Source organism: Sorghum bicolor, chromosome 3, assembly GCF_000003195.3.
Source record: "Sorghum bicolor cultivar BTx623 chromosome 3, Sorghum_bicolor_NCBIv3, whole genome shotgun sequence".
Lineage (NCBI taxonomy): Eukaryota > Viridiplantae > Streptophyta > Magnoliopsida > Poales > Poaceae > Sorghum > Sorghum bicolor.
This window is the reverse complement of record NC_012872.2, coordinates 8,184,038-8,211,845: the sequence shown is the minus strand read 5'-3', so window position 1 is coordinate 8,211,845 and position 27,808 is coordinate 8,184,038. Positions and strand designations below refer to the sequence as shown.

General features: G+C 42.9%; 6 protein-coding genes across 8 annotated transcripts; 1 reads left to right on the top strand and 5 right to left on the bottom strand.

Annotated features, from left to right (window-relative positions):
* Positions 1,718 to 4,351, bottom strand: LOC8079049. The gene is made up of 4 exons (XM_002455245.2): positions 3,931 to 4,351; positions 3,509 to 3,852; positions 3,345 to 3,419; positions 1,718 to 3,151 (listed from the first exon to the last, which is right to left on the bottom strand). The coding sequence occupies exons 2-4, from the start codon at positions 3,744 to 3,746 to the stop codon at positions 1,959 to 1,961; spliced, it is 1,506 nt and encodes a 501-aa protein (XP_002455290.2). The 5' UTR covers positions 3,747 to 3,852; positions 3,931 to 4,351; the 3' UTR covers positions 1,718 to 1,958.
* Positions 4,505 to 14,334, bottom strand: LOC8079048 (leucine--tRNA ligase, chloroplastic/mitochondrial). Its single transcript, XM_002455244.2, has 20 exons — positions 13,929 to 14,334; positions 13,539 to 13,683; positions 13,390 to 13,446; positions 12,599 to 12,718; positions 12,291 to 12,395; positions 11,960 to 12,183; positions 11,774 to 11,840; positions 11,543 to 11,697; positions 10,776 to 11,037; positions 10,499 to 10,693; positions 9,829 to 9,908; positions 9,535 to 9,597; positions 9,368 to 9,449; positions 7,488 to 7,565; positions 7,309 to 7,410; positions 7,050 to 7,222; positions 6,802 to 6,979; positions 5,821 to 5,898; positions 5,420 to 5,551; positions 4,505 to 4,993 (listed from the first exon to the last, which is right to left on the bottom strand). The coding sequence occupies exons 1-20, from the start codon at positions 14,273 to 14,275 to the stop codon at positions 4,760 to 4,762; spliced, it is 2,877 nt and encodes a 958-aa protein (XP_002455289.1). The 5' UTR covers positions 14,276 to 14,334; the 3' UTR covers positions 4,505 to 4,759.
* Positions 15,031 to 18,364, bottom strand: LOC110433420 (alanine--tRNA ligase). Its single transcript, XM_021455528.1, has 8 exons — positions 17,909 to 18,364; positions 17,678 to 17,818; positions 17,428 to 17,540; positions 16,958 to 17,050; positions 16,694 to 16,796; positions 16,544 to 16,618; positions 15,782 to 15,877; positions 15,031 to 15,290 (listed from the first exon to the last, which is right to left on the bottom strand). Exons 1-8 carry the CDS (start codon positions 18,017 to 18,019, stop codon positions 15,231 to 15,233), a joined length of 792 nt encoding a protein of 263 aa, XP_021311203.1. The 5' UTR covers positions 18,020 to 18,364; the 3' UTR covers positions 15,031 to 15,230.
* LOC8070432 lies at positions 18,933 to 21,100 on the bottom strand. Its single transcript, XM_002455243.2, has 4 exons — positions 20,741 to 21,100; positions 20,020 to 20,202; positions 19,874 to 19,933; positions 18,933 to 19,421 (listed from the first exon to the last, which is right to left on the bottom strand). The coding sequence occupies exons 1-4, from the start codon at positions 21,035 to 21,037 to the stop codon at positions 19,134 to 19,136; spliced, it is 828 nt and encodes a 275-aa protein (XP_002455288.2). The 5' UTR covers positions 21,038 to 21,100; the 3' UTR covers positions 18,933 to 19,133.
* Positions 21,699 to 24,814, top strand: LOC8079047 (fruit protein pKIWI502). Its single transcript, XM_002457430.2, has 5 exons — positions 21,699 to 22,462; positions 23,261 to 23,360; positions 23,447 to 23,542; positions 23,629 to 23,709; positions 24,288 to 24,814. The coding sequence occupies exons 1-5, from the start codon at positions 21,939 to 21,941 to the stop codon at positions 24,348 to 24,350; spliced, it is 864 nt and encodes a 287-aa protein (XP_002457475.1). The 5' UTR covers positions 21,699 to 21,938; the 3' UTR covers positions 24,351 to 24,814.
* LOC110433856 (NKAP family protein UM04995) lies at positions 25,061 to 27,643 on the bottom strand. Of its 3 annotated transcripts, XM_021456719.1 has the most exons (4): positions 27,626 to 27,643; positions 27,394 to 27,523; positions 26,858 to 26,929; positions 25,061 to 26,176 (listed from the first exon to the last, which is right to left on the bottom strand). In XM_021456719.1, the coding sequence occupies exon 4, from the start codon at positions 26,115 to 26,117 to the stop codon at positions 25,287 to 25,289; it is 831 nt and encodes a 276-aa protein (XP_021312394.1). In that variant the 5' UTR covers positions 26,118 to 26,176; positions 26,858 to 26,929; positions 27,394 to 27,523; positions 27,626 to 27,643; the 3' UTR covers positions 25,061 to 25,286. The 3 variants fall into 3 exon arrangements, with proteins under 3 accessions (XP_021312394.1, XP_021312393.1, XP_021312395.1); XM_021456718.1 differs by lacking the exon at positions 27,626 to 27,643 and having other exon boundaries at positions 27,394 to 27,570; XM_021456720.1 differs by lacking the exon at positions 27,626 to 27,643 and having other exon boundaries at positions 25,061 to 26,142; positions 27,394 to 27,570.

Below are 27,808 nucleotides of genomic sequence, written 5' to 3'. Positions count from 1 at the left end.
TGATGGTGTGCAAGGTTGGTGTCATGGGCTTTGCTGGAGGCGGCGAAAGGGAAAGGAAAGCCCAACAGCCTATGGACGGTTCGGATGAGGAAGGGGTTGGATTAGGCACCGGAAATCTTCACACATGCTACCGTTCGTGTACCGTAGCATTTTCATTTATTTTAATAACTATTATTTAATAATAGATTAACTAAGTTAAAAAAATTTATTTTATGAATTATAGATAAATTATGTAATTAGTTATTTTATCTATATTTAATATTCCAAGATTCGATGAGAAATTTTGAAAAAAAAAGATTTTAGGTGAAAAACCTACGTTTCAAATCAACCAACCATCGAGGGACCCGTGGGCGCCATCTGTACACCGAGCTAGTGGGTGTATCACTGACTCGGACGAGCTATAGGCCACGCACGATGCGCGGCCAGATGGCCCTGCAGCCTGCCGGTTTGGCTGCCAAACTGACCGGACCTGCAGCAAGAAGAGCAAGCAGACAAAGCAAAGCAGCCACCGCCCGCCCAATCATTCGCAATCAGTGGCCTACGGCTACGGTACTTCACACCAACCACCGCTGCACTGTACAAACGCGAGTATACGTAGTGATGTCGGGCGACGACTTGTGTCTGGTGGGCCCTAATGGAGTGATAAATTGGTGATCAATCATCTATTTAGCAAGGTATTTTAAGTGACAATGCTTTATTTTTTATTTGTATTTTATTTTCTGATCATAAAGTAATGTATATATTTATAAATAATGTTCTAGTGAGCTTCATTATACATGTTTAATCAATTGATATTTTTGATTCCGCCACACCTGAAAATCATTCCTGCCTCCACCACCGTGGGTTGTGACTTATTAGACAAACATATTAAGGAATGTTCAAATCTAATTACGTACTTACTTATGGGAAGGAACCAGTTCTTGGAGGGACACGAGCAAATAGTTGTACTCGAAGCAGACAGGTATATACTGAGAGACTAGCCTAGTGGAGATTGTAGACTCGAAGATCCTACTCGGAGCAGACTGAGTTTGGAGGGTGCACACACACGAATCCGTTTGTACACTTGATTTGATGAGTTTGGAGGGCGCACACGCGGATTCTTTGTTTGGACGAAAGTCTTTGGTGTTTTTTAGTATAACAGAATAAGATAAACTTGACTTTAGATAAAAGTAATAGTTAGCTAACTAATACTCCCTCCATCCCAAATTGTAAGTCATTCCAAGAATCTTGGAGAGTCTAAGCATTTTCATGTTTGACCAAAATTATAGAGAAAAATACTAAGATTTATAATTTAAAGTGAGTATACTATGAAAATATAATTAAGAAAGAATCTAATGATACTTAGTTATTACCATAATAATTATTATTTTATAATATAAATTTGGTCAAACTTTAAAAAGTTTGACTCTCCAAGATTCTTGGAATGATTTACAATTTGGGATGGAGGGAGTAGTTCGTAGCTAATATTAGGTACTGTTTGCTAGTTTAATCCAGATATAAAATAATTGTTAGGGAAGATGGAGATGTCTGTTAACAGTTAGATTGGCTATAGCTGTTTTGATCCAGAGAGCTAATTATTAACAATTGACTAACTAGCTCTCTAGATTCAAATAGACCTTAGCTTTTTTTAAATATATAGCTTTTGCTATACACTTAAATATATACTACATCTAGATATAATACAACAATAAATCTTAAAAACCAAAACGCACTGTAATTTGAGACGGGGGAATATACTGATTACCTTTTTTTAGTGGAAGATAAGCCTGATTATCTTTTTTTTAGTGGAAGATAAGCCTGATTACCTGACAGCAATACACGGGCACAGCATAATGGGCCATCAAACCTGGGACTACCTTACTAGGCTGCCGTAGTATACAGCATAATGGGCCATCAAGGCTGGGACTACCCTCGAGGCTTTGGGCCGTAATTACAGAAGCGAACATGGGCCGCCCCAGTCACTCTTCCGTCTGGCGGAGAAGCTCCATGGCGCGGCGCAAGGCGCCACCGAACCGGCGGACGTCGATGGTCACGTTCTGGCCCACCAGGTACGCCGCCCGCAGCGCCATCCACCCTTCCCTTCTCACCGCCGCCGGGTCCCTCAGCACGCGGTGGTCGCGCGGGTACCGCCTCGCCAGCGAGCTCTCCTCCACGGCGATGCCGTAGTGCACGTACCGGAGCCCCGCGTCCGTCGCGGGCGCGCCGAAGTCCTCCGCGGCCATGGCGTCCAGCCCGCCCAGCGGCACCACCTGCACCACCACGGCCCCCGCGGGGAGGAACACCAGGTTGGCCAGCCCGGCGCCGTGCACGCCCACCAGCACGTCGCACGAGTTCACCACCCGCGCGAACGACGGCAGGTCCGCGTGCCGCGCCGGCTCGCCCACCACCACCTCGAACCCGAGCGCGGCGGCGGCCCGCGCGACGGCGCCGGCGTTGGTGAACGCCCTGGTCGACTTCCGGGAGATGAGGAGCAGCCTGGGCCGGACGGCGGCGGAGGAGGAACGGTTGCCGTCGCCGAGACGGATGGCCGTGTCCCGAGTCAGGCCGTAGGATCGTCGGGCGAGGAGGGTGAAGTCGGCCATGGAGTACTCGCCGGCGGTCCTCGCGGCGTCCACGCTCATCTCCTTGTGGAACTTGAGGCCTAGGATCACGTGGGGGTAGCAGAGCACGCCCCTGCTTCCTCCCCTGTTCATGTCCACTACTGCGTGCCGGGAGAGTGCACCGAGCAGCGGCCGGAACTTGTCGAGCCACCATGGCTGGGCGTCGCTGACGAGGAGGTGCACGTCGCCGCCGAACCGCCGCGTGGTGATGAACAGCGGGACGAGGACGTCCGTCAGGTCGTGGAACATGTTCCCCGCGTAGCCGCCGACGGAGAAGACGACCGCCGGGGCGGTGTAGCTGGCCGTGCATCGGGGAGCAGCGCCGGCGGTGTGATGCGAATGCGACGACGCCACCGTCACCTCAGTGACGCGGGCGAGCGCGTGCCGGTCGTTCTTCCTGCCGTGCGGCTTCATCCTCCATGACTGACGCCTCGCCCACGGATGGCGGAGGACGATCGTGGCGTTGGGCAGGACGCGGACGTCGCCTTTCAGCTCGCACATGTCGGATCTCGAGCTCGAAAAGTCGCAAAGCACGGGCCCTTTGTTTCTACCTGCCAACATCAGAGACAAGAACTGAGTCTACTGGCCGACATTGTTCAAGCTTCTGTTTGATACTCTATCTCGAGTGAGTGAGGTTCCAGGAGGTCAGATTGCTTGAATATATGCATGAATCATGAACTGTCAACTTAAATTCTCTGAATATTTCGTGTCTGAGTGACTGAGTATGACATATGCTCGACATACCGTAACGATGAGAGCCTAATCTTTCCTCTCCCCACTTTACTGAAGAAGCCGGACCTACTGAAAACAACAAGCTCACTGCAAACACAACGATAAGAGAAGTCACATAAGCATCACTGCGACTCGTGGAAATAAGGTTAAAAGTCAGGGTTAGCGAAGGAACTTACATGTTTGCAGAGGAACCGAGCAATGCCGGAACATTGTGGCAAGTGATATCGGCACAAGAATGCATCCTGCAAGAAGCACCAATCCAAACTTGACAGTAAAACTGCTGACAGGTTTCTTCTCGTATGCCATCTTTGTAATGCTAAAACCTTCATCTATGACTGATACACAGAAACAGTAAGGCCATCCTTTGAGTAGTTGCAATGCTTTATATTCGTTTCCATCTGATACTAGGAACATTCTATTGTTCCTCTGTTAGAGTGTTAGTTCAGAAATCTGGACTAAAACAAGTGGTGTTTGTTGAGAGATTCTGCAGGCTCCAACAGCAGAATAGGAAGCACAGGTCCTGAATGGGTTGTCATGCAAAGTTAGATGAGCAAACTCCACGGAGAAAAGAAACAAGCAAACTGTGTGTCTCGCTCACCTTTTGGTTTGGTAGGAATGTGGTTAGTGTGCACTGCTATTGAAAGGCTGCATGTTTGTTACAGTAGAAAGCAAATATTGCAGAAGACGCTCTCAAATGAGGTTTTGATTACTTGTCAGAGTGTATCCGCAGATAAAAGTAAGATAAAATTTTAAATTGAACTATTAAAGGACAGAAGAACATGCTTTTTATAACTCAAATTAAATCTAGTACACGAAACAGAGCATGGTGCACAACCAAATCAGAACAAAGTAACAATAAACCTGAATGGGTGTATGTCCAGAATTAGTTGCAGTTACGGTACACATGAACCTGAATGGGTGTATGTCCAGAATTAGTTGCAGTTACGGTACACATGAACCAGGACATGATAAAAAGGTCAACAATCAACATCAGCGCTTGTTAGGTGTTAGACTGAAGAGAGAACTGTTCCAGTTAGGTGGTCCAACCCTTTTTTTAGTGAATAACTACGTGGGGGGTTCTACTCATAGTCAAATCTTCCTTACTAAAATCTGAAGCAACATATGATCTGAACAACTAAATCTGAAAAACTGCAAGGAAAATGGAGAGAATATTGTGTCAGATTGTTGGGCACAACCGTGCTTTTTAATTTAGCATTGTAAACCAAGAGTAGCCTCTTACCTCTGCAGGAAATTCTAACCCAAGAGGAAGAAATGTTTTCTTGTAAATACACTACTAATTACAAAAATTATGCATGGCAGTAAACTGCAAGTGCTAAAAAACAAATTTACAGAATTGTCATGTCTCATTAATCTCTATCAACTACTCCTGACTCATAGCGAGATAAATGGAAAAGCAAGAGCAATTATCAGGTCCTTGCCTTTTGTTGATCTAAGATAACATTCAAGATCCTTCCAGGGACATAAATTCTCTTCCTGATGCCTTTTCCATCAAAATATTTGGAGAGTTTCTCATCTGAGGCTGCAACTTGGAAAGCATCATCCTCTGAGCACGCTTTGTCAACAAGGATTGTACCCCTGGTCTTTCCATTGATTTGGACAGGAAGTACAAGCTTTGATTCCTCCAGGTACTCACTTTTTGCCTGGGCAAAAGAAAAATGGCTCAGTGCGTTTTTATATGCCATAAAACACAATATTTCATGCATGGGTGAAATTTCACTATCACCAGATAATATGTTGAAGGGAGCATATATAGGAATACTAATCCAATAAGATGCGTCATTGTACAATACTCTTCAAGTAAGGCATCATGGTAGCAACTGATAGCAAATCCTTGTCACGTACTGTAGGCATACTATTCCCACATTTTTTTTTCTTGAACATGCAGGAAAATACTGCAGTCTCTTCTATGCTTATTCAGATTAGGTTGTTTCAGTACCTAGCAACCATAAACAAGCAGTACAAACTTTCTAACTAGATTTAGTGATTTACATCTTTAAAAGAATCATAAATGTATGTCATTCAGCAACAAGGGGTGATGCACTAAAGCAGGATAGGTTTAATGATACCTCTGGAAACTGTTCATAGGCCAATGATTGTGGATGTCCAAGGCGAAACCAAAGCTCCTCAGCCAAGTGTGGTGCGAAGGGTGAAAGCAGCAGAACAAAGGATTCAATAACAGTTTTTGGCTGGGTTTCCCACTGTAAAAGAAAATAAGAGTCACATCATTCCATAAATCATGGAATATACAACCTTAGCTAGTTAGCTCCCTCTCTATATAAATGCATGTCATTTTGGACATGGCATGATCCTATAGAGCCAATGTTGACTAGTAATGTCCATTGTGTAAAAAGCAATAGAGCAGAATGGAAGTACTTGATGATGACATATTAGTTTTACTTGCACTTGGTCAATTCAAAAATATTTATAAATTCTAATATTACTAGAGAAATTGAGAAGTTGGTTTCACCTTGTATGCAGCATTCACAAACTCCATCATTGCAGATATTGCAGTGTTAAATCTTGTTTCCTGAATTTCCTCTGTGACCTATACAAACCAAAATACCAACTAATATGTCAGTCAGTCATCAGCTACAATTAGTCAATCACAACAGTACAAAAAATGAAAATGATCGCTGAACAAATCATGTTCTGCATTATGACTACACTGAACATTATAAAACATTGAGATAGGAGGGCAAAACCGTATGTAATAACAATTCTATTTGTGTCAACTCCACTTAGGCATGGGCATAACTTTTCACATGGAAACTGATAAATGAGCATAGAACTAGTCACCTCTATTATTGGATCTAAAGTATAAAATAACTAAAATGGCAGGTTGAATAAGTTGTGGGATGACATAGTGTGTATGCTTACTACCACACACCAACCTGAATGTTGTAAGATGGGCCTGATTTTCTCTTGTTGTGTGTTTGAAAGTTATAGGACACCCGTGTTATGGCCAGGATGTACTGCACATGCGAAGTATTCACGTGAATAGTAGCAATAGCAGCGCTATGGTTTGGAGGATGGTTTCTTCATCACCAAGTTTATATATTTCCTATATAGCTTGACTCGTTTCATCTGTAGAGATCATATTAATTCATTTACATTAGAAGTTCCTAAAGCTACAATATACACGATAAGTTAGGGGTGAACCAACTGAAGAAAAAGCTTGTCCAACATGGCAACATCAATTGAGATGGTTTAGACATGCTTAACAGAGGCCTCAGAAGCACTGGTGCATAGTGACATCCTGAGGTGTGCATATAACGTAAGAGGCAGTGAAGAGAAGACATGAGAAATGGAATATACCCAAAGAATCATCTTTGGTCATAAAAGTTCGCCGAAACAAATAGCTGATATGCTAAACATGTTGCATGGTTTATATTTCAGAGTGCATGAGCGAAAAGAGTGTTAACTGCTAACAGTGACAATTGTGACCTACCCTTGCAATACATTTGTGAAGAACTCGAAGCTGATCCAAGGTTGGTTCATCTTCAGTAGTCGTAGTTCCATCATTATATGATCCATCAGGTAATTGTGGACCAACTGTGAGTCTCCATGTTCTTCCAAGGAACCGGTGCACACCTTCGATTCCCCCAGTGCTCCATGTCTTTGAATCTCTGGAAGTACCATATATCCCATCAACTTTGTCTAAGCAATTGTACTCCATCTGTAAATATTTATACACACCTCAATGGCCCCATGAACATTTCGTACAAGCGAAGAGAATCAGCACCATATTCTGAAACAACATCATCAGGATTGATGACATTCCCTCGACTTTTACTCATCTTGTAGGCACGAGCATTCAGTCGAATGTTTGGATCATCCTTCAGAACATAGTGATCTCCAACTTTTGTAACCTTGCAAAAAATGAAGCAGAAAAAAAAATCAAACTCCAAACTTTTATTACACCAATTGATAATGAACACAAGTACCAGATGCAGACCTTATCTGCAGCTACTTTTTCTTGGTAGCAATCAATCAAACTTGAGTCTGAGTCTGCAGAAACCCATCTGCCTTCGTTGTCTCTATATGCAGTATACTCAACCTGTTACAGCACTTATTAGCAAAAATAAAATCATTCATGAACATGTAGAAATTCTGGCAGAGAGTCGTGTCACCTACTTCTCCTAGTATCAATCCTTGATTTATCAGGCACTTGAAGGGCTCTTTAGTGGAGACTACACCCATGTCATAAAGAACCTATGAAACACCACTTAGTTAGAATAAAGGAAGGCCAGGCGATAGTGTATGGTAGAACAAGAGAGAGCCATTGAAACCCAGATATTAATCGCCAGTCCCCAGATTTTCTAAGAGCGATGAATTCCTGATGTATATTGGTAGATAAGGGAGAAAACCAGTGAAACCCAGATATTAACCACTGGTCCCGAGATTCTCTAAAAGCAATGAATTATGACTAACAGGAGCTAAATTTCTGATGTATATTGTGTAACTTTAAAAATAGCCAATTCACGAGTCTGATATTATTCAAAACTTCATGCACCAAAACCCTACTCATCTTTAATCAGCAAAATCAACAGTAAAACAACTCAGCCCAAAGGGAGAGACATCCTGAAGGCACTTGATAAGTTGAGAAAAGGCACCTCAAAGCTACTTGAGGAGCTACTGAAGCCACAGGGCCACAAAAAGAGCCACCACCGCCTGCGTGCTCCTCGCTCTGCCGCCGTCGCGCCTAGCCTCTCCTCCTCTCCGGTGCGTCTGCCGGAGACAAGAAGGGGAGGGGACCCATCCTTTTTCCGCAGTTTTCTAGTGTCTTAGCGTTGAGTCCTAATAAATTTCTGACAAAATCAGATGATTTTCGGTTGGGTTTGTGTGTCCTGCGATGCTTTGGTGATTGCCACAACGAGATCGCTATTGCATGCGTTGATTTCATCGGCAGGCGGCCAATTTGTGGCCTTTATCTACAAAGGGAGGGGTGCTTCTAGGACCCCCTTACGAGGACAACGACTCTGGGTCATCGATCTCATCGTCAATGTTCGCGGAGAGGAAATCAAGGTCTCGAGGTGATGAATCTGCATCCTATGTCGTACCAACGATGCAACCGCCGATATTCTTTCAGCGATTTAGATACATTTTGGACTGGTTTCGAAGATTGGATCTTGCGACGTGTCCAATGTTTTGGAGTTGGTCGTTGGATTGGGCATAATGACTACACTTTGGCTCCGGCATTCAAGGAAAGCCATTGGGGAAGAAGATGATGGAAGAATCTAGATAGAATATTATGTATTTTTTATTTCTGATTTTTTTTCATGTATAATTTTGGGATGTACTGTGCCAAGATTTAATATAAGTCCGCCTTCCTTTCGCAAAAAAAAGGCACCTCAAAGCTAGCTTTACCCATATGGGGACAACGTTGCCACAGGCCAACTCTTGAGAGTATCTTCACCAGTCTCCCAATAATCTATCCCCAATATGTAGGTATTGGGGTAGCGCGATATTATTTTTTGTGAATATTGGAAGAGTTGCTATAGAAGTGCAAGATGAGGCCTACAGGTGTGTAGGGAAAAAGATGGCTGAAAAGTGGTGGTTGGGATGGGCCCCATGCTATTGGGGAAGATGCAACTTCCCCTTTATTTGAGGGGAGATTATTGGTGGCCATCAAAAAAGGGAGAGGTATTGGGGGACTACTGGAGCAAGGAAAAAGCACAGTGACCCCCAATATGACAGTTTTATGGGTATTGGGGGACCGCTGAAGATGCTCTTAACCCATACTTTTTGGGAACATACAGCGAGGGGACTTTTTTTTGTGAGGACCAGGGTTTGAGCCCTTGTTCGTAGCCTCACAGGCTCACAGCTGGAGGACTTACCACCATGCCACAAGCATGTTCTCGGCAAAATCATAGTAATACAAACATGGTAGCACTTGCAACAAGATATCAACAAATTAAGCTACAAGGTTTGCATGGGACAAGAAAATAACTAATTTCATCACCTTTAATAAAACTATATAACAGCACAAACTTGTATTCGAACATAAAAATTACCTTGTGCCAAAATCTTGCATAAAGCAAGTGCAATACAGAATGTTCAGCACCACCAACATAGATGTCAACTGGACCCCAATATCTGTGTGATATGAGAAACAGAATACAGTTAGTTCCACCATGTAGCACACCCCTTATTGGAGATGACACATGAAACAAGGATGCACCTTTCTTTAGCCTTGTCAACCAATATACTGCCGTTTTTGGGATCCATGAACCTCAAATAGTACCTGAAATAATGATTTCATGACACTAAAGGTGTAAGGGCTCACAAGCCACTCGCAAAACCAGAAAGGATATGTTTCAACAATGTGGGAACAGTTCTCCAAACGACATTATGATGTTAGAATTTGATGCATTTTTCCATGAGACAATAAGGCTCCTATTATATATTACAAAAAATTCTCTGAATGCTCATTGCCTCATGACTGTTACAACGATTAGAATATGATAAAAGTTACCAGCAAGATCCAGCCCATTGTGGCATGGTGCTTGTTTCTCTTCTTGCAGGCTTTCCAGATAAAGGATCCATGGTTCTAACCTGGAAAGGCAGTAAAAACAGTTAAATAGTAAATAGATGTGCTCAGTATGTGCAAGAGTAAAAGAATGATAAATGCAAGTTTTGCAAACAGAGAAAGGAGTGAAGTCAAGTGATAGTTTAACTAAATTTCATGACACTGGTAGGCAGATATTTCTTGTAGTTTCAAACAATCAATGTTCATGTCAAACAATCGTCTTTCTAGCTTGCTAAGTAAAAGACATAGTGAAGAACAGTGCAATGCAGTCCAAAATAGAGAGATGAAATACAACTTTTGGGGACTTATGTTTGACCCCCCCCCCCCCCCCCCAAATGGCTTTTGGGATGGGTCCTTTATATACATTTTCAAATGCAATTTTGGAATTCACACAATAGTCATAATTTAATATTGCTATTTTCTTGCCTTCAAAAAATCCCTTGTCCTATCTAACTCAAGAAGTGTTTGCCACTTACACCCTTCTATCTAAAACAGCCCAGCCTCTATGCTCCCCTTCCCATTTGACATTCTGATTCTTCTTTCATTGTAGTTATTTTAGATTTCTAGCAATATATTGCCATTGAACAGTAATGTCTCGAACAGCTTATATACATACCCAATTTGTTGCTTTAGTCAAAGGTGGCTCCCCAGTACCAGTCGGAGTGAAATCATCCAATTCAGGAAGAGTTAAGGGCAACTCATCTTCTGAAAGAGGAACCATTTCATTGGTATCATCAAGGTAGCTCACAGGGAAAGGTTCACCCCAATAGCGCTGTCTGGCAAAAAGCCAATCTCGTAGCTTGTAGTTAACCTGATATTTGGTTCTCCTCAATTAAATTCTGATGAAAGTAGTGTGCACAATGTTATTATGTGGTGAACCAGGATGAAAGCACCTTTTTCTTTCCAAAACCATTACTCTCTACCCACTCAATAACTTTCTTAGCAGCATCTTGGGAAAGCATTCCATTAATATTTAATCCAGATGAAGAACTGGATGAATTAATCATGACGCCATCATCTTCATATGCCTCCACTGGATCACAATTACCATTCGGTGGACTTACAACCTTAATGATTGGAAGTTCATATTTCACGGCAAATTCATGGTCGCGAGAATCATGTGCAGGCACTGCCATGATAGCACCAGTGCCATAGCTGCAGTGAGGCAGCCAAATATTAGAATACACAAACAGTCAGAAACAATAGTAATAAGTGTATTTTTTAAAGTCTTTCTCAGATATTTATTAAATTACAAAGGTAATTCCATTGGCTTATATTGGTCAATTTTATGAGTAGAACAATATTCTGACAGGTGATCAGGTCCCTTACTGGATAAAAAAATTTAGTTCATGGTAAAAAAGGAACAATAGATCCAAATTTAAGAATGTATGTATATGGAGTACTGAATGGAGCATAGACTCAAGCCATTAATATTACATAATAAGAGTAAAGCAATTACTACATAGATGCAAAAACCTAGGTTCTCTACCAAACTACAATAAGAAGTGTAAAGTATTTACTAAATAGATGTAGAAACCTAGGTTCTCTAGCAAACTAGTCTAGAGTTTCTAGCATTTGATCTTTCAGAAATAAAATGAACAAAACAATGATAATGCACAAGACAAACATCAGAATACACAAGGAACATATGTTGACAAACCTTCCTAGAACATAATCTGCCACCCATATTGGAATGATTTCCCCGGTTGCTGGGTTCTTAGCATAAGAACCACTGAAAACCCCAGTTTTTTCCTTCTGAAGATCAGTTCTTTCTAGTTCACTCTTTCTTGCTGAAAGTTCCCTGTATTCTTCTACCTGCCATTTCCAATTAGTCCATAGTATACATCAATTTTTTATGATGCTATAGTTAATGAAGGACAAAAGATCATACATGTTCTCGTTGTTCCTCAGATGTTAGAGATGAAAGTAAAACATGCTCAGGTGCCACAACAAGATATCTGCAGCAGAAAAAAAATCATCTCTATATTGTCCATCTGGGTCCATGAACAAGTAATATGCAAAAGGACAGAGAGACAGAGACAGAGAGAGAGAGAGAGAGAAAAACCAAAGTACACACGTTGCACCAAAAATCGTGTCGGGCCTCGTTGTGTAAACCAACAAAGTGGCACCTAGGTCATGTCCTTCCTGGTCAACTGCAGAAAAAACAAGCTCAGCACCTTTTGATCTCCCTATCCAGTTTCTTTGCATTTCTTTGATACTCTCAGGCCAATCAAGATCATTCAAATCTTCAAGAAGACGATCAGCATAAGATGTTATCCTCAGCATCCACTGGCGCATTGGCTATACAACAGAGGACAAAATGGATAGGCGCAATATGACTTTTCTGCATATAGGTACTTAGCAACCATGCATTGAAATGAACAAATTCCACAGATTCTACAACATACCTTTCGAATAACAGGATAACCACCACGTTCGCTCACACCATCTACAACTTCTTCATTCGCCAGGACAGTTCCAAGAGCAGGGCACCAATTGACTGGTACCTCGGCCTGATTGCAAGATATCAATGCCAGCCTAAAAATCATTGAAAACCACAAATGCAACACTAAGAACATAAAAATAGAACCCTAAATATGAACAGTACAAAATAGTTTATCACTAGAAATAAAGTGTGAAACAGGAATTATAACAAATGATAAGCATATTTGTAACCTAAGATTCAATAAGAATGGCAGAAATTAGTATTTCTGACCTGATAAGCAAGTCCTCTCTTCAACAGTTGAAGGAAAATCCATTGTGTCCATTTATAATAAGCTGGCTCTGTTGTGGAGATTTCACGATCCCAATCATACGAAAAACCCAATGATTTAAGCTGCAAAAATGAGAAATCTTCCTAATGAACCACTGGCAGTCAAAGTATGGTAAATAATACTTCTACTTCTCTTTCAGTAGGTAGAGACATTAAAAAAGTAAACATTGTCTCCATGGTTCACAGAAACTACAAATGGAATGGCAGATTAGCACCCTTTTTTTCTAAATGGAATGACATGGACATTTCTTTTGTGTTTTCTCAAAAGAAAATGTAGCACATTATTTTTCGAATGCTCAACTGTATAGTTGATACAAATCAAACCTTGCCCAGTACTGCATTAATAACTTTCAGGCTGATTACACAAAGAAGCACCCCACAACCATTACAAAAAAGATCCACAAAGGAGATATATAGATTACTTCTTTTTACATCTTATTAAGACCTGCATACATGGTTTGTATTGCTCTAGAACACTTGACAGTACCACGGTCATATCAGCACTGTGACCTTGTCATTTCATAATGCATATCAAGCATCAGGGCACACTCTTAGTATAGACTAATATTGTCAATGGCAAGTGCTCAGTCTGAGGGGGGGGGGGGGGGGGGGGGAGGGCACCAAGTGGTAATGCAATGACTGAAAAGTGCAAATCATATCAAAGTGGGAATGCATAAAGAAGCATGAGAGAGGAAAAATTTGCAGCAACGATACATATACATGGACCATATTACCTGTGTGCGGAAGCGCCCAATGTTCCTTTCAGTGGTAATCTTAGGGTGGGTTCCCGTCTGAGCACAGAGTACATGTCAGATAACTACAGTACATATAACTATTTGAGATGAAGGATATGTGAGGGCATAAAGTGAAAGTTCTAAACGACCTCAATAGCGTACTGCTCAGCAGGAAGGCCAAATGCATCCCATCCCATTGGATGCAAAACGTTGAAGCCTTTCATGCGCTTGAACCTTGACAGAATGTCAGTTGCCGTGTATCCAAGGGGGTGTCCAACATGCAACCCAGCCCCACTGCACAACATTTTCAAAATAGCTTAAACAACGCAACCAACACTATCTAGTGCTGATTTAGGAAGATTTGGTTCCTAGATAAACCAAATTGCCGATCGCACCCTAGTACTCTTCTAATTCGTGAAAGAAAAACAGGCAGCACAGGCACCAATTTACAATTAGTGCTAACAAAACCGTTGTGAACTCGAACGACTGCAACACACAAATCCGCGCGGTGCAAATTAGATGGATAGAGGGCACCCTACCTGGGGTAGGGGAACATGTCGAGGATGTAGCACTTAGGCTTGGAGGTGTCGAGCCCGTCGCCGATGTCCGGGGTGCGGAACGTGCGGTGCTCCTCCCAGTGCCGCTGCCACCTCGGCTCGATCTCGTCGAACGGGTACGCCCTCCTCGCCGCCGCCTGCGCCTTCCCCGTGTCGGCCGCAGCGGCGGCGCTGGCACAACAGCGAGCTCGGAGGAGCGGCCGGGAGCGGCGGACGGGGAGAAGTCGGTGGCGGCGCCGGTGATGGCCCGCGGTGACGGCTGGAGGCCGCGCCTGCAGCTGGAGCGGGAGGTGGAGTTGGAGTGGCCATTGCAGCGCCAAGGCCATCATCGGGGAGCGGGAGCTGAGCGCCCAAGCCTGCTGGCCAAATGTATAGCCCCCGTTTGGGATAAGGTTTTAGAATTTGCAGAGGGAGAGAGGGATGGGGTGGGGGTGTTGGCTGGTGGGGAGAAACGAAACGAGAGAGCAAATTTAAATCTCTTTCATTCAAATTGCTGTACGAGGCTAGTCTCAATATATAGTTTTATGACATAATTACGAAGACTATAAACTAGATAACCGAACCATATGAGTTTTATGAAAATAAAACTCATCTCTCATTTGATAAAACTCCTTCATTTAATGACCCTACAAAGTCAGCAATTGACCCTGCAAATTCAGCAATTTTGTTTATGTGACACCATATTTAATATGCATGACACTTTTATAAAACATGCATTGGGACTAGCCTTAGTGTCGTAGCAGTTTTACATCCGTGGCCTTGTTTAGTTCACGAAAAGAAAAGTTTTTACGGTAACACATTTATCGCTATAGCAATTAGTGTCAATTATGACTAATTAAGCTTAAAATATTTATCTCACAAAATGCATACAAACGGTACAATTAGTTATTTTTAAATTTATATTTAATGCTATATGGATGTATCCAAACAGTCGATTTGATAGGCCAAAAAGTTTTTGGGTTTATTCAAAAAATTTATATAAATATTGTTGATTTTGTTAAGACTTATTTTGTCATTAGAAATACTTTAATAATAATTTATTTATTTTATTATTTATATATAAAAAAATAAATAAGACGAACGATTAAATAAGAAATCGAAAACTAAAAAACAACACTTGTAGTGGGACAGGGAAGTAGCAGTCATAAAATTACTACAGTGAAACTATTTATTTGTCCCCTGCGTATACATGTGATGCCACAAAACTAATTACAGCCTTCTAATTCAATTAATAATTCTCGCTCCGATAAATTCCTGGTGTCTGTTGCAGCTGCTGGAAGAAGATCATGGGCTGATGCTGTATGAGACTTTCGTGAGGCCTTTCTTCACTCTTATGTTTGTTACCTGATGGAACATAGGAAATGAGGTCAGCTCCTCCAAGTCCTAACTTGTAAGATACAAAGAGAAAAATGATGCACAGCATATGTCAAAAGTTCTTGACTCTTATTGTGTCAGTTTATCTGTCCTGACAATTTCTGTGTATGCCAAATTAGGTAACATGAGTACCATCTGGTCGAAAAAGAGAAAAATGATGCAAACCATACGAAACGGGGATCATGAATGCACTAGCAGGACGCGATGTATATTGGCTTACTAGAAACACCCAAATGTCCAACTACGGTGCCGTCCACTAAAACTATCATTTGCACCGAGTATCATTCTTAGGATTCACAAAAGCCAATCATCTACTTCCAATTTCCAAATTCCATGATAGAAGCTATCCTTCAGCTCATGCCCAAGTTTCTAAGACTAGTGGACAAATCTGTAGGAAATTTTGACAGGCCTGGGAAATCCAACTGTGAGAATACTAGAGTGGCATAAATAATAATAACTACCTTAAGGCTATTGATGATTGAAATGTCAGCAACATGAGTACCACCGCAAGGACCACCAGGATTATCCCCGAACTTCACAATGCGAGGAGTGCTATCCTGCCATGAAAACATAAGGTCGCAAACAATGTTAATGAGACTCACAAAACTTTGAAACAATAGACATCTACACTAGAATATTTTGGATTAAAATCTAACTATTGATGCTTGATTACAATGATAATTCAAGACATACTCACACATAGAGATGCAACCTTATGCATTTTTCAGATGCAAACGCACATATAATACCTCTAATTCAAAATAATTGCTGTTTTAGCCTTCTCAATTTCTTTCAAAGTACATGTCGTCCTAGAACTACTAGGCACCTTTTGCTCTTCATTACTTCATTTCTTGCCCTTGCTAAATAAATATCATCACTCTCACAGATAAATGAATATCTCTTTCCATTTTGGCATAATGAGAGAATAAGTTCATTTCATCCACTTTCTTAATATCCGTGCACAACTCAAAAACATGTATTTTGAATTGCGTAGAGTATCATACAGTGATGATGTCAATAAATCAAGAGATAAGAAATGTTTCTGCAATCCTTGAGTAGGAAGTAAACTGTAATGATATTTAATAAAAAGTCATTCAAATGTATACGATCAATGATGTTGGTGGAATGTACATTTCTTTCAAATGTATACAATCAATGATGCTGGTGGAATGTACATTTGATACAAGCAAAGACAATGCATCCAAGAAGTCTACAGGACTAACCTTTGAAATGTAACTAGGCAGAGAACCTCCGCATAATATCACTGCCTCCTCATAAGGAAAAACAGAAGCTAAGACCTGCAAAAAGGGTGAACAGTTAAAGACGACAGAATGGATGATATGCGCTTCAACATATTCAGCTTGTTTATCCACCTTCGCTCCTTCTGAAATTAGCCTATTGGCTTCCCTTTCCAGTTCATTTTTCTTAACCGGTATTTGATCTGGAGGAATTACTCCCTTATACTCAACAAACGCTCTACAAAGAACAGAGACACAAAAGAGTTGTCTGATCAAAACTGGAATCCAACTAAACTCTAAAATGATATGAAATGCCAGCAATTAGTTTTAACAGCTGGACCCAAATGCTAGTAATACAAAGAACAAAAGAATAAAACATTTAAAAATAAGTAATCATACCCATCAGGAAAATGGTAGCCTTTCCCAGGTTGCAGATGAAAGAGGCCTACATTGTGGACACAGATGTCCAACAAATGCCCAGCAGAATGAAGCCTGTATCATTATATAGATAGCATAATGAGAAGTGAAGCTTAGACATTCAGAAATAATGAAATGGTAACAAGCAGACAGAAACTGGGTGATGAAATGCTGAAACTGCTCATTACACTGAGCATCTATGAGCTGAATACATCACCTCTTACTTATATAGGCATTCCTTGTGGAAATACAAGTATGGATCATCTGGCCAGGATGTCAGCTATGAATTAATGTTAGGTTCAAGCAGCTTAAATAGTTAATTTGATTGCAATTTGCAAATATAACTTGATAAATGGGTGTTCTTAAAGACCCAAAGCTCTTCTAAGTAAATGGGAAAGCCACAAGTACACAGTATACAGTTATACACCACAGAACCATTCAGATCGCATCACCTTGAATTAAAGCTGCGCCGTTCTGCGTCGACCTCCAAGCTAACGGTTTCACCCTCTTTAAATCCAATCCCACATCCTTGTTCCGTGCCCTCAAATCTTCCATAGTGGAAAACCTGGGTGGTAATCACAAGATAAGAGAGGCATGGCAAGTAAAAATAAAAAATAAAAACATAATTCCTGCGACAATATCATGATTCATGAACAAGTTTGCAGCTTTTGTTGCGGATAGCGAAAACCCCCGGATCCTCACCACTCCGTCCTTCGCCCGCACATCCTCGACGAGGAACCTGGCTCCGCCGGCGGAGATGACGCCCGTGTCCGCCGGTTGGCCGCCGCCCTGCGGGTGGAAGACTGTGGCGTCCAGCACCACCGCTACCCGGCCGCCGTCCTCCTGCAGACACCCGGAGCTCAGCTCAGGAAAGGTCCAGCCTAGGGTTTCGCGCCTACCGGCGGAGGAGAAGAGGAGGGAGGGGAAAAAAACCTGGTGGACGGAGAGGACGGTGGCGGAGTAGCGGAGCGCTCCCATATCATCGAAGTAGACAAGCCTGGTGGGGCCCGCAGGCCTCGCCGGTGCAGCAGCCTGCTGCGCCATGTTAACGTGGAGGCGGTGGTGGGAGACTCGCAGTGATCGCCTCGCCGCCCCGCCGGTGACAGGGAAACTCGGGTTGGGGTGAGGAGTACCGTCAGGCAGCGCCAAGTGGTTCAAATCAAACGCGCGAGACGCTCGGAAGACTGAAGATTCTGAAGAAATGAACAAGGCCTGACAGGCAATATATAGCCCACGGTGACAGAAACTACTACACGGAAGAATGCTTCATCAATTACGTGCTGTTTAGAAACTTTTAATGGCGCAGTCAGTCAGATGGTCTCATCATGGCCAGGCTTGGTTTCGAGGTGCCTTCGTTCTTTGCCCAGTTTTCTGTTGGTCTCTGAAGTTTGTTCTTGGAGATAAAAAAGGGTTTTGCAAGGTTATTGCTGGAGCAGGTTGGCTTGTCGGCTTTGACAGCCCATTGCCGCCAATAAACTGGGAATTTGGGAAAGGTTAACGCATAGTACCTTTTCTAATTTTAAATGCTACTAGTAGTCCTATATTACCATGTGTCTGTCTCTCAAGCTTCCGCTTGGTTCTGGAGACGCCCAGAACTTTGACGAACCACAGACTTCCCAGGAGGAGCTAACAGCTTCCACCTTCCAGAGTTCCAGTCAGTGTCACCTTCGAGACTTCGACCAAGCTTCCATGAAGCTCTATATCTCCATTACTACACAACAAGCAGTGGCGGAGGGCCAAAACTTTTTGAACTTTGACGTTCCACTGAATTGAAACATGTGAAAACAGTGCAGGGAGAAAACAGTATCAATACTTATATATCCAAATATGTTTTTGATATAAAAATGCTTATTACGACATCATGAAGATTACTACTTTTGTGTATATCTTTGGCCAAATTTAACTCCTCAATAAGTGAGATGTACACTTATTTTGCGATGGAAGGGGTACTAGTTAATTACTGACATGCTCAAACTGTAAAAGCCACACAAACACAAGCGTATGATTTTAATAGTGTTTCATTATCTACACCTCCTTGCCTTTTCTCGTTTTTGGAGACCAAGCAGATAGTACAAAGATGAACATTAACCCTACAAACTAGAGACTACATTATCCTGATCTTGTACAGTGATTTGAAGCGAACCGAATGTCTGAATCTTCAGGGGACACGCTGACATCTGCACCAGTAAGCTACTCCACCGCCTCTGCCTTGCGCAACAGCGATTTCCTCATCAACATAGAACCAAACAAAGAACGGGTCCTTTGTGCTGGGTTCCCTATCATCATTGCTGCTTCCGAAGCCGATTTCTAGGGGACCCAATGGTCCAACCTTTATGCGAACCCGCTCGAAGATGAATGCAAGTATTTTCTTTTTCCATGACAGCCTCCCTTCAAACGTTAAGCACCCAATAGGGCCCAAATATATGCCATTCTCAATCCGTTTTCCCTGCAGATGATAATTACAGTAGTCATATATCAGAGATCAGCACATTTGGAAAATGCAAACAAGAAAACTTTATAGTGAACTATCAGTGTACGAATTTGCAAATTTCATATTTAAGGAACATAGAGCTATGTTGGTTTAGATAAAATGTTTGTTGCAGTTGCAATCACATTTTCATGCCTCAGCATATTGCACAATGGTGGTCATGTTGTTGAGCATTGCTTACTTTTGAGAGAAATGTGAACATATGATGACTATCAAAAAAGATGTCTACATGGATTTCTCGCTTTGTTCAGCAGAAAGAACTTTACAGTGGCAGATAAGAAACTGTTTGAACTTTCAACAGACATAACAAACTATTAACATGGAAATTCAAGTACTTGATTATTCAGGTACCACTGATCATCACAACTGTCATATCATGAGGAGCTGCCATGAGCCCATGAGAAGCTCACCGCGGCATCGAAGCGCTGGACTGCAGTCACTGGAAAATACTGCCCTTTGTCCAGCCGACCCTACATATACAGACATTGAATCAATCAATCAAGCAGCAAACCAGAAAACTTAATCCATGAATCCCATTAAACAAATTTGTCTTCACCTTTGCAGTGAAGATAAGCATCCATGTCCTGCCTGGAGACTCAGTACCACCAAGTGTCTCAAAGAATGTTGATGTGTCGAGTTTCGCCTTCTTGATCTTGGACAGTGCCGAGAGAATTTCCGGCGCAGGTACTTTCCTTGTCTTGGCTGCCTCCTTGAGCACCTTCACACTGTCCACGACAGCCTACTCTAAACCCACATCAAGAAAATGGTTTTTACTGGTTGCATAACAGTAACAGGGCACCTTGCCAAGAACCATGAAACTTTCAAGAAATTATGAGGCAGTGGCATAAATGGCTAAATGCTACGTTTAAAGAAATTAACCATGCACTATGTCAATTCAACAAGTATGTAGGAAATTTCATTATTCAAGCATGTTTTTTTTTTTTTCTTTCCTGATAGAGACCACAGATTGAAATCGCAGAAAGTAAAACTAATTAATGCTAAAAATTTGTGATAGCCAAGTAGTGCCAAGTGCCCAAGAGCTCAAGAGAGTGCTGAAAGTATGCAGCTTTGTCATCGCGACTGCACCGAGCAATTCATTAACATGGGCAGAGGGGGAAACGTTAGAAATTTATTAAGCGCTGAGGGGAAAATTAAAAAAAAAAGGAAACGCTTGGCTTGGGCCTAGCCTACATCGCGCAGCCACAGAGTGAACACAGATGAGCACCAGATTATAGGTTCCAGCAGCTATACAACCCCCGCGGGCCGTGGGTACTCACCGACAGAGATTCCTGCGGCGAGGACGAGGGCGACGACTCTTTCTCGACTTCCGGCGACGCGGCGGAGGAAGCAGCGAGTGAGACGCCGCGGCGACGACGGTTGGGGGAGCCGCGGAGATGCAGGCGTGGCGCCGTGGGCTGGTGTCGGGATGGGAGCGGGGAGAAGACTGGAGCGAAGGACGTGGAGGCTTGGAGCAAGGAGGCAGACGACGCCATCGTCGTCGTCTTCGTTCCTTGGGTTTGTGTGGCGGTTGAGAAATGAGGACGCGAGAGGAGCGCGGAACTCTTGGTCACCATGGCACCGCGCTGACGTGGGCAAAGCTTAGCTCCTTGCCTCAGAGCACCCACAGCCCACAGGGTAGTGCAAAAATTCTCTATAGCGAATTTTTAGTACTAATAAATTCAAATATATCTTGAGAGCATATCAATATTTTACAATTTTATTAGGGACGTTGCTTTCTTAAATTCAGAGTTAATCTCTTTTTTCTAAATGATTTTATTGGGGATGGAATAACACAGCAGTACAAATTTAGGGTGCAAGTTTAGTGATCGGTGTTAGACTTTACCGACTGAAAATTGCTTTCTCCACAGTTTACGCTGGATCATTGCTTTGTTTCATCTGTCGTGATTGTGCATATCGCTATTTACACGAGGGACGGCCGTCTGCTCCTTCATACTCATTAACAAAGTCGTTTCAGATAAAATTTTAATATTAAAAATATAAATTATAAATAATTTTTAAGTTGTTAAATTTGGAAATGTAAAAACTATATAAATAGATTTATCTTGAAAATATTTGCATAAAAATATATATATATACTATATTTTGATAAATAAGTTTATAAAAATAAAAAGTTAAAATTAGATTTTGAAGATTATAATATTGTCCTAAACGACTTTCTTTATATATGTCAGGGGAGTACATTTTTGCTTTTCCTCTTCTATTTTTGCCATGTGTTCACGTTGACGAAAAGGAGAAATCGAAGGCGTAGACCTCATTCGGTCATCGCATAGCATAGGCCTCTACAGCTTTCCAGGCTCGCGGGAGGCCAGCGAGGAGATCCGTGCCGGCACCTTCCCTCCGTCCTCGCCGTCGCCGGCTCGCCCGTCCTGTCTGTTCTCTTCTGACCACGCGGGTCGGGTGCGGTGCGGCACCTGCACGCCCTGCAGATCGCCGACCACCCCTCCGGCACCCTCCATGCTCCTGCGGTCCGCGCCGCGCGGCCTCCACCTGCTCCGGCCGCAACACCTACGCCTCCTCTCCGCCGCCGCCTCCGCCTCCGCGGCCCCGGCCCCGCCCCAGCTCCCAACCGAGTGGGCCGAGGCTCCGCTTGCCTGCGTCCGCCCGGCCACCGCCGACGCCTCGCTGTTCCACGTCTCGCTTGACCTCTCCGCGCACGGGGAGCTCCTCGCCTCCCACGCCGCCGCCGGCCAGTTCCTCCCCTTCCGCCTCCCCGCCGCGCCCTACCCGATCTTCCTCGCCATCGCGTCCCCTCCTCCCCCACCCCTCACGCCCGAGGCCGGCCTAGCAGGGTCAGGGTCACCCTCCTGCTTCGACTTCCTCGTCAAGCGCCTCCCGGGAACCCCCTCCGCGCGCCTCTGTGACCTCCGACCCGGTGACCTCGTCCATGTTGGCGCCAGCGTCGTCGGCCGCGGATTTGACGTCGCCAGGATAGCCGACGCCCGCGACGTTCTCGTCTTCGCCACCGGATCCGGGATCAGGTGCCTTTCTATCCTTGCCGACCTGCCCTTTCCGACTGACTATCCTTCGTCATCATCATTGGCTAAACCGGCATCAATTGCACTGCACCGTGCACAATTGCTCCATTTTACTCAAATAATCCTCAGTTTGATGCAATTCAGAGTCGTGGCGAGAAAAAGGAACAATTATTAAATTGCGATTGCGATAATCATATGGGGGTGACATCTGGAGTGTTATATTATGTATATAATCCATTATCTATTGTCCGAGCTATTTCTGGTATTACTTCCAATTAATCTTGAGCCATAAAGTTTCTCATAATCGCTTAACCAACCAGTAGTACTCTTGAGAGTTTGGGTATAATCAGAACATGGACATGCTCAGTGGAAGATATAAGCATGAAAAGGCATTAATTGCAAGATATTTATTAGGTTTTCACTTCTTCAGATAAATAAGCCATTTAGTTGTTGCATGTCTGTTCTATCCTTCTATGCTGCCACATGCAATGTCAATCAATTTAATGACATGCCCTATTCTTTATTGGATTGCTCTATCTTTTCGATGCATGAGGAATACCATTCCCATGAATAGCTTTGTCAGATTTACTTACCTGCAACTGCAAACATCATTGCCTCTAGAAGCCTGCTCTCTAAGTAAGCTATATCTATGTTATGACAGCACAGATACACCCTTGTCCTAAGAAGTACGTATAAGTTTATCTATTCAAATACATACAAGTACACTTGTACAATGCATGCAGTACATTGGAATATATAATTATTCTCAGTCTCTCTCTCCTTTACATTTGTTAATTGCAGCCCGATACGGTCACTTATTGAGTCAGGTTTTGCTGAAAACAAGAAAACTGGTGTAAACCTCTTTTATGGGGTTAGAAATCTTCAGAGGATGGCATATCAGGTAGGTAGGTTTATGTCAGCTTAGTTGTACAGTTTGTATATTGTCGTATTCCATATATGATGGCTGGTGGTTATGTGCTCTGATAGGAGAGGTTCGATGATTGGGAATCCAGAGGAGTTAAAATTGTGCCTGTCCTCTCAAGACCAGATGGTCAATGGACAGGCGAGCGAGGTTATGTCCAGGTGCTGTTATCTTTGACTAATTTGTTAGTGTTATTTATTGTTTGTTGTGTTTTTGTGTTTTATAGAGTTCCTTTTGCATTTTGTAGAATGTGTTCTCAAGGATGAAGAATATTGTAAACCCTTCATCAGTGGGAGCAATTTTGTGTGGGCATAAACAGATGACTGAGGTATGGTAATTTCTCTTGTTTTCCTCCCAATTTTATCTTAGACACTCGAGTTAACTATTCAACATAACATAAGTTGGTAGCACCTTCTACATTCAGCACTTATTTTTTTTGTACTGATGTGTCACAATGTTCTCTACTTCAACATGTTTTTTCTCTTCTGAACATGGAAACAATAGAAATGTTCTTATAATAGGGGCCTGCATCGATATGTAATATAGGCTAATTATTGGAAGCTTAGAATTTTCTCTACTACAAGGTTTTAGTCTGTTCGTTGTTAGGTCATCTACTTCACAAGTTCACATAAATCATAAAGTTGCACACCATTGTCATGTTTTGAACCATATTTTGTTTATGCTAATATATAGTTCATACTGTCCATTTGTGGTAGACAAAAATGACTAGAACTCTAGAACTGCAAGTTTTGCAGCACATACATCTAGAAATTTGTACGCCTAGTACATTCTTTCCACATTGTTTGATGGTTGTCATTTAGGATTAACACCCATCCAATTTCTTTATGATAAATGTTGTCTTCCGTGCTTCCTTGCTGATCTTCTATAAATGTTCGTATGATGTAGGAAATCACAAGAGTTCTTGTTGCCGATGGTTTATCAAAAGATAGGATCTTAACTAACTTCTGACCGCTAGTAGGACACTGTTCCATCCTTTTTGGGAGGCTGTACCATTTTTGTACTACAATACAATCGAGCAGCTATTCTTTAAAGCAGCGAGAGTGCAGCAACAGGAAGACAGTTCCCTGCTTACAAGTTACAAATAAGGGCAGTTCATTTTCCCCCCATGTGACCACAATCACCATATTGGCTTATTGCTGAATGACTGATGTAAATCTCAACAGGCACTAAGCATCTGAACCAAAGGCCATAGTTGAGATTGTTTTGTAGCTTCTGAGACATTATTCAGGGGATATAGATATAAGGCGCTGATGTACTAAGAAAGGTCCCCTTTTGGAGAGAGAAAGGAGCAAGATATGATCGCTGTCTCTTTTGCAGCGCTGAGATTTTGGTGTGTGTTGTCAGAATTTTGTGTTAATTGAGTGGAATGTAGCGTATCAATGTATGTCGTTTAATTGAGACGCGTTCGAAGAGCCTGTCGCACTATGGCGTGATCTATAATACAGTATCTTGCAAAAAAAATTGATCTACTACAGTATCTCGCAAAAAAATGATCACTACACAATGCCTCCGTTCTAGCCCTTTTATCGACTTCAGCCTTCGAAGGTCGAACAGCTAACCAAATGCGTACCTAAAAAATCACGCCTCATTCAGCCTGTTTGCTTAAACTTATCAGCTAAATCTATCAACCATTGAGAGTATTTTTCTCTCACAACAAATCAGTTAACAGTACTCTGCGATGGCTTATCAACAGTTTTACCAAATGTAAGCAAATGTAAGCATCTTCTAACGTTTCAAAGCACAAATCGAAGAAATATGTTCTCAGCACAACAATTAACGGAGAACATCAGCATCAGGAACAAAAAATTGATCTTTCTGTCCTTAACAACATCAATTATTAACTGAGAACATCACAAATGAAAAATCGATCTTTCCAGTGTATCTTCAGTTTGCGCTGTCACTTCCAATGGCCCTCTGGCCATCTTTCAATACTTGCCTCTTGTCATTAGGTTCTGCAGAGTTACGATGTCTTTCATGGTGGTGCCGATGGTGACGGTGATGGTGGTGATGGTGGCCATTCTTGTGAGACCTTTTGCCATTTCTCATCTTCTCTGATTCAGCAGCATCTCTATCGTCTGATGACTCCTCCAAGGATTGGCTCCTGAGATGCTTATGGCTGTTGGAATCTGACCTTGCATCCTCGTCACTTGATCTCAGACGCTTCCCATGTCTCGACTTGACCTTGTCCTTGTCCGAGTCATCATCGGATGACCTATGGTGGCGTCTGCGGCTCTGAGAATGGTCCTTGGCAGATCTCTGTTCTTCCTCGTCACTGCTGTAGTCTTCAGAGTCTGACCTTGAAGAGTGTCGGTGATGCCTTCTTCTGTGCGAGCGCTTCTTCCTTGGACGTTCTTCTTCAGACCTGCTCTCATATTCACTGTTGCTCTCGTCACTTGAGTCTGTGCTCCTTCTGGACCTACGCTTGCGTCTCCTGGCATCAGAGTCAGAATGTTCATGCTTCTTGTTCCTTCTGCGGTCCTTCCTCTTCCTATGTTTCCGATCAATATCGCTGTCATAGTCACTGTCAGAGTCCGAGGAAGAATCTCCTCTCCTCCTGTGCTTTCTTGATTTTAGCTTCTTCGCCTTCGCTTCTGCATCAGCCTTGGCCTTAGCTGCTGCTTCTAGCTTCTGCTCCCACTTTAGTGGGGCTTCTTTCTTCTCGAGGATCCTTCTTTTCTTCTCCTCGACCAGTTGCAGAAACCTTTTGGCATCCATCCCGAAAAATCAGATAACACAAAACCTGTAGGGACGTGAAATGATGCAAGGAAGTGCATCTCATAGAAGAGACAAAAACACTGTTAGTTTTTTGAATGACTGAAATTATATAGCGCACTAGTAGAGATGTAAATCTAATCAGATAGATTGAAAGCTTTCAACAACAAATTTTCCATGTACAGACATAACAAAATGTGGTGAATTAATTCCTAACAGCAAATTACTTGGATGCACTTTGAGCTAGTTTAAGCCTCAAATGTAACCAATGTATTCTCAATAATACTCATGCAGTTCAAATAATGTTCGAGTCAACTTTCTATGGGGAGTGGCCAATCAATCATGTTCAAAGCTAAACGGCTTATAAGCTTTCAAGCTCATAAAACTATGTAACAAAAGGGATCACAGAGGTATTACAGCTATACACAATATCCTAAAAAATAACATGTGTGAGAAATAAAAGATATGGTAGACCAAAATCAGTTGCCCTCCATAAATGAAAGATGGCTCTTCATACAGAACTTGTTCAAACATGATCATGCTTATGAATCTTGGTGCAGCAAAAGAGACACAGGCTTCTAACTAATTTTTAACTCCGACATCCTAGAATTCGAAATGACAGTAATACGAGCAGACACTGCACAAGCATGAAGGTTATCACTAGGAGAAGCTAAGGCTAATTGCGGTCTGCCACCAAGAAACGAACAAAGTATGCAACTATGCACAATTATACACTTTCTTACCTTGTCGTCCAAAATTCCGAAGTCAGAAGAAAGATCCTTCCTTTTTTTTTTCTTTTGCTGACCGCAATTCACCTGCAACAGCAGCCAAAAAAAACGCAGTTGGAAAATATGAAATCAAGAGAAAACGGCTGGCAATTTGAAAGAGGTATTCTCGACCAAGACAAACACGTCCGTGCATAAGCACAACTAAGTATACTCAAACCCCAACCGCATTCAATTCCAATTCCTAGTGCTGGTACATCGCACAACAGAGAGCCAACAAAATTCGAAGCTCAAACACCCGAGAGTTCCCGAAAACACGACAGATCTGAACCCAAAGCAACAGCGGAGAACCGCCGCCCCGAAACCCTAGCAACCCCTGCAGCTCACAGATCTGGCTGCAGTCACCCCGATCTGGAGCCAACGCCACCACAAGACGCGATCTGAGCCTAGGCGCGCTACCATCATAGCATCATAAGAGTTCAGAAATTAGACGACTTTTTTCGGGGAAAGATTGGGGGAAAACCGGAGAACAAGCGAGCAAGAGCCAGGCTCACCGAATTGGCGAAGCGCGGGCAGGCGGCGAAGGTTCGTGCGTGAAGGTCGTCGCGTCGCCGCCTAGTCGCAGACTGGTGACAGAAGAGAAAGTAAACTTGGCCCGCCCGCCCGCCGCCGCCTAGTCGCAGACTGAGAGAAGAGGGAAGAAAACTTGGCTTGGGTAAAGGCCGACTATTTTATAGTAGGACGGCAGGTGCGAGCATAGTTGCGGCGTCCCAACGGTTGGAGTACCTTTGTTTGAGGAACCGCGTTACATTCCATTCAACCGACCCCCAGCTGTACGCGGCGGGCGGTGGTCGTGCACGCGGAGGTTGTGGGTTGCCGGGAGGGTGGCCCGGCCGCTGCGGGCGAAGGCGGCGATGAGGGACAAGTACGACTCGGCGAGCTACGCGCGCAACTTCACCCTCTATTCGC

What these genes read in the sequence shown, in the direction of transcription:
- LOC8079049 (XM_002455245.2), bottom strand. Translation starts at nt 3,746, where the DNA reads ATGTTCCTAGTATCAGATGGAAACGAATATAAAGCATTGCAACTACTC. An exon ending in CTCGGTTCCTCTGCAAACAT is followed by an intron (nt 3,420 to 3,508) that starts GTAAGTTCCTTC and finishes TTGTGTTTGCAG; the next exon opens with TGAGCTTGTTGTTTTCAGTA. An exon ending in ATTAGGCTCTCATCGTTACG is followed by an intron (nt 3,152 to 3,344) that starts GTATGTCGAGCA and finishes TGATGTTGGCAG; the next exon opens with GTAGAAACAAAGGGCCCGTG.
- LOC8079048 (XM_002455244.2), bottom strand. Translation starts at nt 14,275, where the DNA reads ATGATGGCCTTGGCGCTGCAATGGCCACTCCAACTCCACCTCCCGCTC. An exon ending in GACACGATTTTTGGTGCAAC is followed by an intron (nt 11,841 to 11,959) that starts GTGTGTACTTTG and finishes TTTCTGCTGCAG; the next exon opens with ATATCTTGTTGTGGCACCTG. An exon ending in ATGTTCATGGGGCCATTGAG is followed by an intron (nt 6,980 to 7,049) that starts GTGTGTATAAAT and finishes TGGTACTTCCAG; the next exon opens with AGATTCAAAGACATGGAGCA.
- LOC110433420 (XM_021455528.1), bottom strand. Translation starts at nt 18,019, where the DNA reads ATGGCGCAGCAGGCTGCTGCACCGGCGAGGCCTGCGGGCCCCACCAGG. An exon ending in TGCGGGCGAAGGACGGAGTG is followed by an intron (nt 17,541 to 17,677) that starts GTGAGGATCCGG and finishes ATTACCACCCAG; the next exon opens with GTTTTCCACTATGGAAGATT. An exon ending in TAATTTCAGAAGGAGCGAAG is followed by an intron (nt 16,619 to 16,693) that starts GTGGATAAACAA and finishes CCCTTTTTGCAG; the next exon opens with GTCTTAGCTTCTGTTTTTCC.
- LOC8070432 (XM_002455243.2), bottom strand. Translation starts at nt 21,037, where the DNA reads ATGGTGACCAAGAGTTCCGCGCTCCTCTCGCGTCCTCATTTCTCAACC. An exon ending in CGCCGCAGGAATCTCTGTCG is followed by an intron (nt 20,203 to 20,740) that starts GTGAGTACCCAC and finishes GGTTTAGAGTAG; the next exon opens with GCTGTCGTGGACAGTGTGAA. An exon ending in TCCAGCGCTTCGATGCCGCG is followed by an intron (nt 19,422 to 19,873) that starts GTGAGCTTCTCA and finishes TATCATCTGCAG; the next exon opens with GGAAAACGGATTGAGAATGG.
- LOC8079047 (XM_002457430.2), top strand. Translation starts at nt 21,939, where the DNA reads ATGCTCCTGCGGTCCGCGCCGCGCGGCCTCCACCTGCTCCGGCCGCAA. An exon ending in GCCACCGGATCCGGGATCAG is followed by an intron (nt 22,463 to 23,260) that starts GTGCCTTTCTAT and finishes TGTTAATTGCAG; the next exon opens with CCCGATACGGTCACTTATTG. An exon ending in GGCATAAACAGATGACTGAG is followed by an intron (nt 23,710 to 24,287) that starts GTATGGTAATTT and finishes CGTATGATGTAG; the next exon opens with GAAATCACAAGAGTTCTTGT.
- LOC110433856 (XM_021456719.1), bottom strand. Translation starts at nt 26,117, where the DNA reads ATGGATGCCAAAAGGTTTCTGCAACTGGTCGAGGAGAAGAAAAGAAGG.